At 47.1% G+C, this 13,482-nt stretch overlaps 1 protein-coding gene across 1 annotated transcript; it reads left to right on the top strand.

The window, feature by feature from the left end:
* Window positions 1–2,175: 2,175 nt before the first annotated feature.
* Window positions 2,176–13,444, top strand: MSTO1 (misato mitochondrial distribution and morphology regulator 1). The gene is made up of 14 exons (XM_081891580.1): window positions 2,176–2,437; window positions 3,774–3,909; window positions 5,278–5,347; window positions 6,128–6,203; window positions 6,612–6,660; window positions 7,196–7,337; window positions 7,480–7,597; window positions 8,502–8,633; window positions 10,047–10,199; window positions 10,516–10,647; window positions 11,475–11,659; window positions 11,819–11,923; window positions 12,010–12,125; window positions 13,116–13,444. Exons 1-14 carry the CDS (start codon window positions 2,357–2,359, stop codon window positions 13,349–13,351), a joined length of 1,731 nt encoding a protein of 576 aa, XP_081747706.1. The 5' UTR covers window positions 2,176–2,356; the 3' UTR covers window positions 13,352–13,444.
* Window positions 13,445–13,482: the final 38 nt, after the last annotated feature.

Raw genomic sequence — 13,482 nt, forward strand, 5'->3', positions numbered from 1 at the left:
CTTTTGTTTTAGCATGCTCTTTCTGTGTACTCGTGTATAGGGTTAGGAAAGGGGGAGGGGGTATTTCTTGCTGCAGCGATATGACAGGGGTTAGGGAACCTGTGGTCCTCTCATGGTTCTTGGGCTCCAGCTCCCATCAGCCTCAGCTAGCATGGCAAATGGTCAAGGATGATGGTAGTTAGAGTGAAAGTTTGGTTAAGCGGAGATGGGTTTCTCTCTCATTTGGAATGAAGCTGCTCATAAGATGGAAAGGTGGATCAGTTCAGGATTGTAGCATTAAGTTTGATGGGGCAACACAGAAACCCAGAGCACCAAATATGGGAGACCATGCTCTTCTTAACTCAGACCTTGTTTTGTGTAAAATCCATTTACAGTGGTACCTCGGGCTAAGTACTTAATTCGTTCCGGAGGTCCGTACTTAACCTGAAACTGTTCATAACCTGAAGCACTACTTTAGCTAATGGGGCCTCCTGCTGCTGCTGCCGCGCTGCCGAAGCACGATTTCTGTTCTCATCCTGAAGCAAAGTTCTTAACCTGGAGCACTATTTCTGGGTTAGCGAAGCCTGTAACCTGAAGCGTATGTAACCTGAAGCGTATGTAACCCGAGGTACCACTGTATTAAAAAAACATTTAGAAGCGTGGCCGCCTTGCGTTTTAAGTCAGCATATAATTGAGTGCTGAAATTGAGGTGGGAGTGAAATTGGGGTGCTGTGTAAGCATTCCCCCCCCCAAAGGAAACCAGCTCTATGAGGAGTAAACAGCAGTTGCCAGGGCCCCTGCAATGGGGGATGTGTTTTAAATATATGGTGTGTATACAGCCCTGGACTCAACTTTGCTGCAACCTGTGGGGTGTTTTAGAAGGGTTTTTGGTCAGGAAATCCAAGCCAACATTGCCATCTTTTACCTGCACTATCCACTGTGTATGCTACATTGAGGGTTCTCATAAAAACCTCACTCAGCCACAGGCCCACAAGACAAAGGATGGCGGTAAGAGATTCAGACTATTTTTAAAAAACATAACTTAGCATTGTTTTTCAACCTGAGCTAGGAAGAGCATGGACTCTGATAGCCTTGCTGTCCAATCACAGCTTCCAAAAATCCTGGATTTCTGTTGCTTTCTAATAGGAAGTCTTCTGGTATCAGACTCAAAAGAGAAAAAACAAACAAAAAAGCAATTTCCAGGTGTTTAAATTATCACATTTTGCCCTAACTTTGTAAAATTGTAGAGACAGAAAAAAATAAGAGGGGCATCACTGGGTTTTTTGGGGGGTGTACTGTAAAAATGGAGGCTGGCTGTTGGCCAGTGTTCTCATTATTACAGTGTCTTTCCAACCAGCTACTACAGAGGGTAGGATGGTAAGCTGGACCATGACATCTGCTTTGCTGAGAGACAAGCTCCCTCCCTTGTTGCAACAGTCATATTTTAGCTGCCATTCCATGAGGCTGCAGCAGCTGGATGAGAAGCTGCTCCATTGCCTCTGCTGAAAGTACTCATATTTGGATCTTCTCTGTGAATTGTTTCCTTTCAGTCTGGCTGTGTGGCTTATGCAAATAGTGGTATGTAAATCATCTAAATAAAAATAATTTATCCCTGCATTTTGTATGTTTTCCTCTTCCCTCCTCTCCTTGTTTTCCTTTTGTGCCATCTCTTTTCATTTGCAAGCTGCAAATTAGCTAAAGAGATGGAGGAATAGCTCAGGCATTGAGATCAGTGGGTGGCAGGCTCCGTTAGGATCAGAGTTTTTAAAATATTTTCTTATTCCTTCCATCCTGCTGTAACCATTTGCGCCTCTGGGCACCTCCAGTGTTAAAATGCATCTATGCGGCGCTGTCCCCAAATTGGTTCCCCGTCAACTATTACAGGAGCATAGAGATGCCCGCTAAGCGGTAGAACGGCGTCACCCAGCCTCCCTAGAAAACCGTGGCCAATATGGCGGCTTTCAAATTTTCGCCGGAAGTCTTGTCTGTCCCATTTCTTCATTCCTACCGCCTCTGGTGCTGCGCAGGCGAAGACATGCCTAGAGCGGCTCCCCCGATGCAGCTCCGCCCCTTTCCTAGTTCTCCAAGCCAATGGCGGGGGGAGAGACAAGGCGGCGCAACGAACCCTTCTCGCTCGCGCGCCGACCGCAAGCCGCCAGGCAATTGGGTGGCCCGCCTTAGCCAATAGGAGAGCGGAAGGGGTGGGGTTCCCCGCGGAGACGCGCGCAACGTCTGCGGTGCCGTCGCCGACTTGTAAACCGCCTCGCGGCTCGCTCCGGCGCGTGCGCACTTTCCCATCCGCGCGCCGCTGCTCCCTAACGGCCGCTCTGCGTGTCCTCCGCCCCCTCCCCCCTCCGCTCCCATTGGCAGTTGGGGGATGTCGGGGGCCCGCGAGGTGGTGACGCTCCAGTTGGGCCACTACGCGGGGAGCGTCGGAGCCCACTGGTGGGGGCTTCAGGTAATGTCAGGGGAGGAAGCCTGTGATTGGGCAGGCTGTGCGCGCGCAGGCGGGGAAGGGGCGGGGCGAGCGTGTTTACGCAGCTTCTCCGAGGGCGGTTGCTGTGAGGGAGAAAAATATTTGTTTACTTCACAAAATTTATACACCGCTTGACCGTAAAAAAAAGAAAAAGAAAAGCCACCTCCGAGTGATAAAACGATAAAAATCAAGAAAAAACCACAACCCTACTGTTAAACTATAACAAAATACTAAAACAGGTTAAAATCACCTCAGCTTTCTAAGCACCTGCATAGGCCAGTCTCAACAGGATTTTTTAATCTATTTTCTTAGTCCTGTTCGAAGGCACCTGCTTGAACTCAATAGGCAGGGAGTTCCAAAAGGGAGCCGCCTCCATCTTACAAATGTGGGGTGGGTATTGTGTGGCTCTGGCAGTGCTGGTTCTGCGGGCAGAAAGGTCGAGTGGGCCGGTGTGGGGCAAAGTGACCTCATAGGTACAACATGTCCCAAATAGGAGGTTTGTGGTTAGGCTACATCGCAGGATAGTTGCATGAGCAAAATGAGGTTTGGGGGAAGCCTACCTCACGTGGATGGGAACGCGGGTGGCGCTGTGGGTAAACCACAGAGCCTAGGGCTTGCCGATCAGAAGGTCGGTGGTTCAAATCCCCATGACGTGGAGCCGAAAGCACGCCGACGTGCAAGTAGATAAATAGGTACCGCTCCGGTGGGAAGGTAAACGGCATTTCTGTGTGCTGCTGGTTCGCCAGAAGCGGCTTAGTCACGCTGGCCACATGACCCGGAAGCTGTACGCCGGCTCCCTCGGCCAATAAAGCGAGATGAGCGCCACAACCCTAGAGTCGGTCACGACTGGACCTAATTAATGGTCAGGGGTCCGTACCTCACGTGGAGGTTGTGAGTAAAGTAGAAGTTTGGGGCTGGTTTCTGTTGAGCTTATTGTGAGAATAAAATAGGAGTGGGTTGGGGGGCTAACCTACTTAATTTTTTGCCTGCCCTGAGTCTCCCAACATTGGATGTCCCCAAGCATTTTGGAGAGAGGGAGGAAAGCTTTTCTCTAACCACTTTCTCTGTGTCATGCAGAATTGTATACATGTCTCCTCTTACCTTTGCTCTAAATTAAAAGCCCCAAATAATGATGTCCAACAATATCTGGAGGGCCACAGGATCCCCACCTGAGACTTAAACCTCTACTTTCACCAGTTCGAAGCAGCTCTTACAAAATAAGTGGAATAAATATACCAAAGGGATCTCCATAGAGTACTTGCTGGTTTAGAACTCTTTTCTCATGTATTTTTTAAATTATTTTGTTCCCCCTTCCCAGGAAGCTTCGTTCTGCTTGGATCCTGCAACTGCACAATCAGATGAAGGGATTTGCCATGACGTCCTCTTCCGAGCTGGAAGAACTCTCCAGGGGCGAGAGACATACACACCCCGCCTCATCCTCATGGACCTCAAAGGTGGGTGATAGAGAGAAGTGCAGAATATGGTTTCTGGGAGAGTTTAGCCCAAACCCTCCTCTTCTTCATGTCATTTTCTGCATCATGGAAGCCACATATTGGAAGCACAGACAGTCCACATTCCTTCGATGTACGTACATTTGTTTCTACTCAAAGCATTTAGACCCTGCTTTTCTGGTGAAGTGGCTTACAAATCAATAAAAGAATATGGTCCTGCCCTCAGGGTTGCAACAGATAAATGACATGACACACAAGAAAAAAAAATGGATAGGGAGGGAAGAAGAAAAAGGAAATGAGCTTAGGCACAAATTCTTAAGACATTCCAGGTTACTTATCATAATCAGCTCAGGTGTAAGTGAGCCACACAGCTACAGGCCTTGACAGTCCTCTGATAAATATCCTGGCGGCCCAGCCTTCCTGGAAATGCCAGACACTACCAACCTTTCAGGGTGGGACCTTGGCCTCTGAGGGTCTAGCCGAAATCTGCCAGCTGATTGTCACTCATGTTGGAGCCAAGATCTTGCTGACACTTGCTCCCAGAGCAGATGGTCCTGTGACTGTCCCTCACAAGGCAGGTACAACCAATGGTTTCTGTAGGCAAGGAGAAGCGGCCTAGCCCATTTGGTGAAAGCAGACAGCAAGTGGCAATTGCAGTTTCTATCTACTTGTTGCTGTTGTTATTGCTGGTATTTATTTATTTTATCCCACCCTTCCTGCAAAGAGATCAGGGGGCAATGTATACAGTACCCACCCCTTTTATCCTTGTAACAACCCTGTGAGGTAGGCGAGGTTCCGATAGATAGCCACAGGAGCAATAGGTTTAGTGACTGGTCAGGCTGGCTGGCTTTATTTATATATTTAAATAGTGTGTGTATACCACTTCACAGTCATCTCTAAGTGGTGTACTAGAAACACAATGCAATTATACACCTGTCCCCACTGTATAAGTTTTCTAATTGCCCTGGGACTTACCAATTTTGCAAGAGAGAGTACCTTGTCTTGACCTGCTGTTCTAGCTAATTTGCTTCCTAGACTGCGTAACATACCATACACTCAAAGCACATTACTCCCCCTGCGAAATCACTCTGGGAACTAGTTTGGTAAGGGTGCTGAGAATTGTAGTACTGGGGGAAACTACAGTTCCCAGGATTATTTGTTGGAAAGCCATTGCTTTAAATGTATGGTGTGTACCATGGTGTGTATTATGTATGGTGTGTATTATGTAGGCCCTTAGAGCTCCCCTGGCATAAAGTAAAAGGAAATGCTTAAGTTCCTGTGGCCTCTCTTCTGATCTGGGATATTTGGTGTTCATGGTTATTATCTTGACAAGCAGCTTTCACAGCGACAGCGCTTTCTGTTTCTCTGCAGGGAGCCTGAGTTCTTTGAAGCAGGAGGGATGCCTGTATGCAGATGCAAAAACAAATACCCCTTTGACATGGTGAGTTCCTCCCCACCCCTGGAAAAAAACACGTATAAACAACTACCCTGTGCACAGCATAATCAGATCTATAGGATGGCTTACTAATGATTATAGGGAAAACCTAATAACACAGCTGTCAATGCATTATTGATGAACAGAGGTGAGTATAGTCTAGTATACCAAATGGACTCCTGATGTTTCTGATTTCAACTTTTAAAAAATGTTTCAAGTCCCTATGGTTGTAGACAGGTTATTGCTACAATTCTGGAGGCTAGGAGATGTCAAGCTGGGCATGTTATTCTTTTCACAACACTTCATAAAAACATGTTATTCTGTTCCCCAACACTTCATGAACATCAAGACATTTTCTACAATATTGATGAGAAAGGAAAACTAACAAACCCAATGTTTCTGTGAGGGAAACATTATTCAACAAGTTAAAATTAACAGAAAATATTGTTATTCATGTATAAAGAACCAAAACTTTACTAAGCACCATAGACAGATAAAAAAACTCATTCTCCCTGCCCACATGCATAATGACTAGATGCTGTGACAGAAAAGAAAAAAGTGGTGGGAACGGAAGAAGAAAGCTAGGAAACTCAGACACCAAGTCTTGGAAGTTTTAATCTGCCTAATTACACTTGCTAGATTTGGGGCAGCAGTGGTGTGGCACTCTAGATCCTGTGTGTTTTAAAGGCAGCAAGGGAGGGCAGTATTCTGCACTCCACATACACCCCTTCAGTCTCTGCTGCAATTTGTGCAGAACCATGTGGTTAAAAGGCTCAATTTTTTCAGGAAGGGAAATCTGACGACGCACCAAGAAGATCCATCCCCTGCGAACCCTTTCCTGCCAGACCTCAACAGGCTGGAGGTAAGATATCCTCTACCCCTGGAGCTTCCCTGTTTCTTTTCTGCCCTTGAACCAGCGTTGTTAAGCCTGGAGCTTTTGCTTTGGTGGAAATTCCTGTGTTGCTAGCAATCCTTCTTGGAATTAGTTGCTAACACCCGTCTTTCCACTGTCTGTTAAATGCCAAGGGCAGCTGGAGAAATAGCCCCTAGCTTATATGGTTTTAAAAGAGTTAGACCAATTCCCAGAGAAGTCTAATGACAGCTGTTAGCTATGAGGGCTGTATAGTAAGCTTCAGGTTTGTAAGCTGCCCACCAGCATCTGGAGGTCTACAGGTTCACTTCTCCTGAGTTACTAGCAGCTATATGGATCTCTTGATTCCATTATGGCTAAATCACAGCCTCAGGTCAGAATGTCTCTCTCTCTTTTCAGGATCACAGACCACCTAATGGCAGTTTTGCTCCAAGGACCCTTCCTGGTGGTAAAGATGTGTGTGTGCTCTGCATGCATGGCTTCCTGCAGGGGCAGAATGGGCAGATATGTTTTCAAAGGGTATTTTAAGGAAGGCTTCTGATCCATTCACAATGTATTCCAAGTTTTGGCTTCATTTGCTAGCCAAATCCATTATTTGTGGTTGCCCTGAGTGCCTCTGGCAATTGCAGAAAACATAGGTTATGAAGAGGTGTTAATCACTTTTGCTGTGCTGCTGCAGTAAGTCACACCTAGACAGCTATCACCGCCTACAAAAGCCTGAATAGTAAGTGAAATAAATTGTGGTTCCTTTTCTCTATGTTGGGGGTTGGAGAAAAGAGAGGAGTTTTCTCCCCCGTGGGCAGAATTTCTTCTGGAAGTGCTGGTGTGCTCACCTGATAACAGAGAAGCACTTGCCACTGGCGAGCAGGCTGGTAAATTGATGGAGCCATTTCCACCCAGCCAATGCCTGTGTTCTGAAGCCATTTTGGCACATAAGCAGTATATAAATTAATAGATGGCGGTGATAACCATTCTGCTTCCAGACAGACCTCCGCTCCGTGAGAGGCAGGATGAGACTTCAAAGACGCCTTGCTCAGAGAGCAGGACATGCTTCTGGTCAGATTTCCTCCGCACACACCTGCACCCTCGTAGCATAGTAACCATCTACCAGTACAATCACGATGGGTAAGGAATGTTTCTCAGCATTCTGGGCTACCTTTTCCCTGGGCGGGCCAGGAGATGCTGGCTAGCTTGCAGTCCCTGCTAGAATATTGTCTGCCCTGCTCCGGAAGGCGCCTTTGGAACGATGCTGCCGCTTTTCTTTCAGGGATTCCAGCCGGCTGGAGACTTTTGGACAAGGGGAGAAGCTGCTACAAGAGGGCACATACCTTGAGGAGCTCGAAGACAGGCTCCACTTCTATGTGGAAGAGTGTGACTACCTGCAGGTGAGTCTCTTGTTCTGCCCAGAAGGGTGGGTGGTGCCAGCTCACTTGAGAAACATCAGTAAAGCAGGCCCTGATGTCTAGTCCCAGAGCAGGGGTGGATAATCTGTGGCCTGGACTACAACTCGCATCATCCCTTGCTGGCTGGGGGCTGATGGGAGTTGGAGTCCAGCATTTGGAATGTCATGGTTTCCACAGCTGTGCCATAGAGGCTGCACAGTGGCCCGGTTTCCAGGGTTTTGCAGGTGGTTATTGCATTTTAGATATTGGGCAACTTCTTGGCAAATAACAGTTACCTCCTTCAGCTTGGAACTTGAGCCCGGGCGGCAGGGAGCAGATCCTCCTGAAGAAGCTGCTCAGGCCTTCGGCCATGACATCACTGCTCATCCCCTTCACTCCCTTTCCCACCCTCCTCACACCAGCCAGGGAGAGGCCTGCAGGCTGAAACATCTGGTGCTTAGATGAGAGGCTGTGCCAGAAACTTCTGGTGCATCATGCTATTCAGCACTGAGGAGTGCTGGTCAATTAGGAGCAGAGTTCCCTTTGTCTGCTCTCTTTGTCTCATGCTCCTGCTCACCAGCCTGCCTTCCACCCCTGGGATGAGGCAAGCTCACTGGAAAAGCAATGGAGCAGCCCATTTCAATAGCACTGTGTAATTCTTAGGCAAGCTGTGTCTGTGTCTTGGCCAGGATGTGGCACCACCCAGGTTTAACATGTCAAATCTCAGCAGCACCCAGGCTCCTGGGGCATTTGTCCTTCAGCATGGGGAAGGCTGCGAAGCAGCTGAGATTATATGTGGCACAGCCTGGGCTTGCAGCAATGTGCAGGCACCAACTCTTGAGTTGTCAGGTCACCCCAATTCCTGCCACTGATCACAACATATCTGCACACTTCCCTCCTTGCACAGGGATTCCAGGTTCTCTGTGACCTGCACAATGGATTTTCGGGGGTTGGGGCAAAGGTCACGGAGCTGCTTCAGGATGAGTATGCAGGGAAAGGAGTCCTGACATGGGGGCTGACGCCAGTGCTTAACGGAGCCGTAAGTATGCCCCCCTCTATGCAAACTCTTTGCTCTTCCCTCCCCTCCTGAAAAATGTTATTGGCTAGGAATGAAAGCAGTTCAGAGATCTTCTCACTAAGAACGAGTGTTGTGTAGAGGATGGAGGGCTGGGCTTAAGATGGGAAGATAAATGTAGCTGGACATATACTTACACCTGACTAAATATAATGAGACCTGATTGAATATAATTGTTTATAACAGAATATAATAAATATGATTAAATACATTCCAGAGATCATCCTAAGCATTTATTAGCTAGTTAATATTATATTTCTCTCACAGTAAAACTCTATAAAATCATATAAACTATCCCACTTCCTGGTATCCCTCATTCCCGCTTAACATATTGGGATACTGTACTAAATTCCGTTTATTCAGTCTCCATGTTTCTCTCCTTAACTTTCAGTAACGCTCTTAGCTTTATTATACTGAATTGCTCCCAAAGTTTTCTGATCAAATCACTTTTAGCTGGGCTTATGGGCATTTTTCCATGGTCTAGCATAGAAGATTCTTGTTATAGAGTACAATACCCCAAGACCAATATATAGATTTGATTTTCCTTTTCATGTGATTCAGTAAACACATCAATGCATCTAGTGGGAAAACAGTTCAAAAATATTTATTGAAGAACTTAGTTAAAACATCAGAAACAGGATGAAAGGAAATGATAATTAAGTAACTTAGTTTTGACAACAAGCAGAATTCTTAATTAGTTGATGTCTATAAAGATCTTAGATTAATCTGTTAGCTCTTCTTCAAGATTGTGTAGTCAGTTCATTAATAAGGTATTTAGGTAAAAGTTAATTAGTTACTCAAAGACCTACTTATTAGATATTTAAAGGCAGGAGAGAGAGATGCATAAGTGGTAGCCTTAGGACTCCTATTTCCTAATTCACTGGGTTATAGCCTACTAATTTGTTCTCAGAGTAGACCTATTGAAACTAATGGCCCTAACTTAGTAATGCCCATCAATTTCAATGGCTGTATTCTGAATGACATTGGATGCAACCCCATTTGATGAATGCTGAAACAAATCCTTTAGAAGCACTAAGCGTATGGAGTTAGCACATAGTTAGTCTGGAAATACCTGCACTTGGATCCAGAGCAAACTTTCATTAGAATGGGCTCTCTTTGTCTCACTTCCCAATCCCCAATTGCAAACTGTTTCTCCCTTCCATATCCTGCACCTCCCAAACTGTTTTGTTGGACTGCCTGTCCCGTGTTCTGTAATTTGTCCTGTTGAAAATAAATAACCTCAATGCCAATCCCCCCCCACACAAAAAGAAATGGCATAAAGACAGACTCACTGTTCCCACTTGCACCATGTATGCACTGAGAGTTTTAGTGCAACACTACCCTTCTGGTGTGACTGCTTTTTCTACCACCTTGCAGATTCCACAAAGGAATTTTTACAGGCTCATGAACACAGTCTTGGCGATGGTCCATCTTTCCAGCCACAGTTCGCTCTTCTGCCCCTTGTCACTATACGGAAGCCTGGGACTCAGACCAGCGCCCCCCATCACACTCCCATACGTGCACTATGAGGTCAGTATTCCTGCAGGTGGACATCTGGGTATGCCTGCGCACACACACAGAGGATGGAGGAATAAGAACTCCTTTGAGCTGTGTGTGAAGTTTGTGCATCCTGTATCACCTTCCCTCATTTCCCCTGGTCCTTCTTCTAAGGATCCTCATAAGTTCTTTTCCTTAGTATCAAACTGGAATTTCAGCCACCAGAATTGTCTTCCTGCAATGCAGAGTTCACTAGACTCAAATAGCATCTGTTGGGAGCAGAAATCTGAACTTTGGGGAGGAGATATTCCTTGATATGACTGTGCCTTGATTTTATAACCCTCTGCAGGCAGCACAGGACTATCACACGAGTGCCATCCTCGCCACAGCCCTGGACACGGTCACTGTTCCCTACCGGCTCCAGGCGTCAGCCATCTCCATGTCACATCTTGCTGAGGCCCTGAATTTCTCTGGGCGGAAGGTACAACATGATTCTCTTTGAATTCCTGCCATTTCCCTAGCCAACCCTTCAATCACTCAAAAGCATGGTTGGAAGTTGCAGGATTTCTAATGTAAAATGAAAACAGCTTCCATCAGGACCAGGAATGTGCACTCAGTTACTAAGTGCCTTAAACGTTCCGGCCTTAGTTTGTCTGGATTAGCTTTTATAGCTTATACCAATTTGGACTATTGGACTTTCTGGCTCACTCGGTGCTGTCAACCCTGACTGGCAGCAGCTCTCCGGGGTTTCAGGCAGGGGGTCCTTCTCCAACCCTACCTGGAGATGTCAGGTATGAAACCTGGCGCCTTCTGCATGCAAAACAGATGCTCTGGCACTGAGCTATGAGTCTTTTAAAACAGGAGTTTAAATGCATTAATAGTGGCATATTTGGGAAGAGAATCCTCCCTGTGGGCCATCAGATACCGGCAGGGATGAAATTTCACCCCCATCAGAACTTCCTTTTGGGGAAATCTGCCAGATCACAGTTTTGGTTCATAATTAGGCCCCAATTGTGACCAGTCAGTGCACTGAAGGCAGTGAAACCAGTTTATTTCTTGTTTTGCTCTGTGTGCAAAAAAGCTTAATGGCTTTTAAAACTCACAATTTTCTCCAAGTTGGGTTTTTCTTTCCCTTCCAAGCATCATCTGGCCCACTTGCTGGAGTCCCACTCTTGTGGCGCACCTTGGTTGCTTCTGGCATTTTTACTTGTTCTGGTACACAGCACTTTGGGGTAACCTGGGCTTTGGAGAAGTCAGTCCCTTCTGGTCCTACATCTGCTGGTGATCATTGTATGCCTCCTCTTCCAGGTAGCAGCTGCAGTAGCAGCTGTACCATTTCCTGTGGCACAGGAGCAGTCCCTTCCTGATGCTCTGTGCAACCAGCAGCCTGCCGTGCCCTGGAGCCCGCTGTCTTCATGTGGCGAGCAAAGAGAGGGCCACTGCTTCGCTCAGTCTGTTGTGCTGAGAGGAATCGGCAAGGAGCACCAAGTCAGGTAAGAGGTTTGGGGGGGGGGTTCTTCCTTCAATGGTGGCCTAGAGTGGGTTATTCCTCTCACTTTTTCTGAAGGCAGAGCTATGCAGATGACTTTAGTACACACACACATACACATCCCTGCGGCCTTGACCCATTTCCCATTTTGCGTCTCTTGTAGCAATTCCCCTCCAGGCACTGAGCCGAAGTCTGTCCTCCACATGTGTGATACTGGACAGGAGGTGCTGGCCCGCTACTTGTACACCGTCTCCCCCAGAACCTTGAGGTTAGTAAAACAGGAAAGGTGGGGGGTATAGGAAAGGTGGTGACCAGGCTTCTGTCCCTAATGCTTGTTTTGTGCTTGCGGAACAGCACATTACACTTACTTCGAGACCCTTGCAAGCTGCTGGCTCCCTACCCCCAGTTCTTCTCTCCTCTCCTCAACAAGCATGGATTCCTCTTGGAGAAACCTTCAAGCGCTTCAGCAGGTAAGAAGCAGGTGCTCACTCAGGTGAGAATGTGAAGTCTCAGGTTTGTGTTTGGCCCATTGTAACTTTTGTGGTGAGGGGTAAGGAAAAGTGGGAACGTGGAGTTCTGCGAGGTAACGTGTTAGAAACTCACTTGAAACTATTTTGGAACTTTTACTGTGGCTGCACTCCTGACCCAACTTACTGCAGAAGTCAGCTTCACTGTACTCTAGAGACTTGCTTCTACATAAACTGGGTTAGGGTTGCACTGTGGAAGTTCTGGGATGATGGGCAGGGGCCGAAGTAATTGTCCTCTCCTCCCAGTTCAGTAGAAGAGTTTTACAGACAGCGGCTCCCACTTTCAATTCCCAGCAGTTCCAGTTTAAAAAGGGACCATGGCCCATCACTGCCAGTTGGCATAGCTCAGGAGCCTGTGGCCTTCCTGTTGCTGAACTGTAGCTCCCCTCATCCTTGACCATTTGCCCTGGGGCTGATGGAGCCCGACAAGTTATTCAACCCTTCTTTATACCCCTGTGCATTTAATGTGTGATTGATCCCCGATTGGTTGGGGAATGTGCATAGGACATGAGTGTGGCCCTCCATGTGTTGGACAACAGCTCCCCCTCACCTCTTGGGGTTAGTCTGGAGGGCATGAGGCTGGGAAGGGCTTGCATAGATCATATGTGCAGCAAGTTTGGCAAGAAGCTAATTCAGTGACTAGCCAAGTACTTCCCGTTTAATGTTTTCCGTCACTTTCCCACCACTGTGTTGCAGAAACATTGATTCTCAATAGGCCAGCATTGTCCCAGTGAAGCAAGGCTTGCTGGTATTATCTCTTCCTCCCTTTTGCACTAGCACAAGGCAAGAGTTTGGGGGGGGCACCAGCCTCATTTGGAAGATGGGTTATGCTGCACCATTAACAAGGCTACGGGGGCAGTAGACACAAAGGCGCTCTGGCACTGCTGCAGTCAGAATGGGTTTTCTCAAATCCTTTCATTCTCTCCTACACAGCTGTTGAAAGTATCCCTGTCTTCGGAGCCCTCCAGTCCTTGGCTATCCTGCGTAAAACCCTTGGCAGTTTCTACGAAGAGCTGCGCCGAGTTGACGTCCGGCGGTGGGCAAGCTTTTTCTCGGTAGGAGTTGAAATGGATGACTTTGAGGAAGCTCTGGAGCAGCTGAGGACACTGTCTCACTGTTACAAAGAGAGCGGGGGCTCAGCAGCAGATTCGGAGGATGAGACGGACTGAGTGTGTGCGTATTTTCTGCAGTGCCTTTGAACAGGAAAACATCTACTAGCCCTTGCACACATTTATAAAAACAATAAATCTCCTAATACAGTCTCCTCCATTATGCATCATGTCTTGTGCTACTACGGCTG

Source organism: Podarcis melisellensis, assembly GCF_964234715.1.
Source record: "Podarcis melisellensis genome assembly, chromosome: 16".
Lineage (NCBI taxonomy): Eukaryota > Metazoa > Chordata > Lepidosauria > Squamata > Lacertidae > Podarcis > Podarcis melisellensis.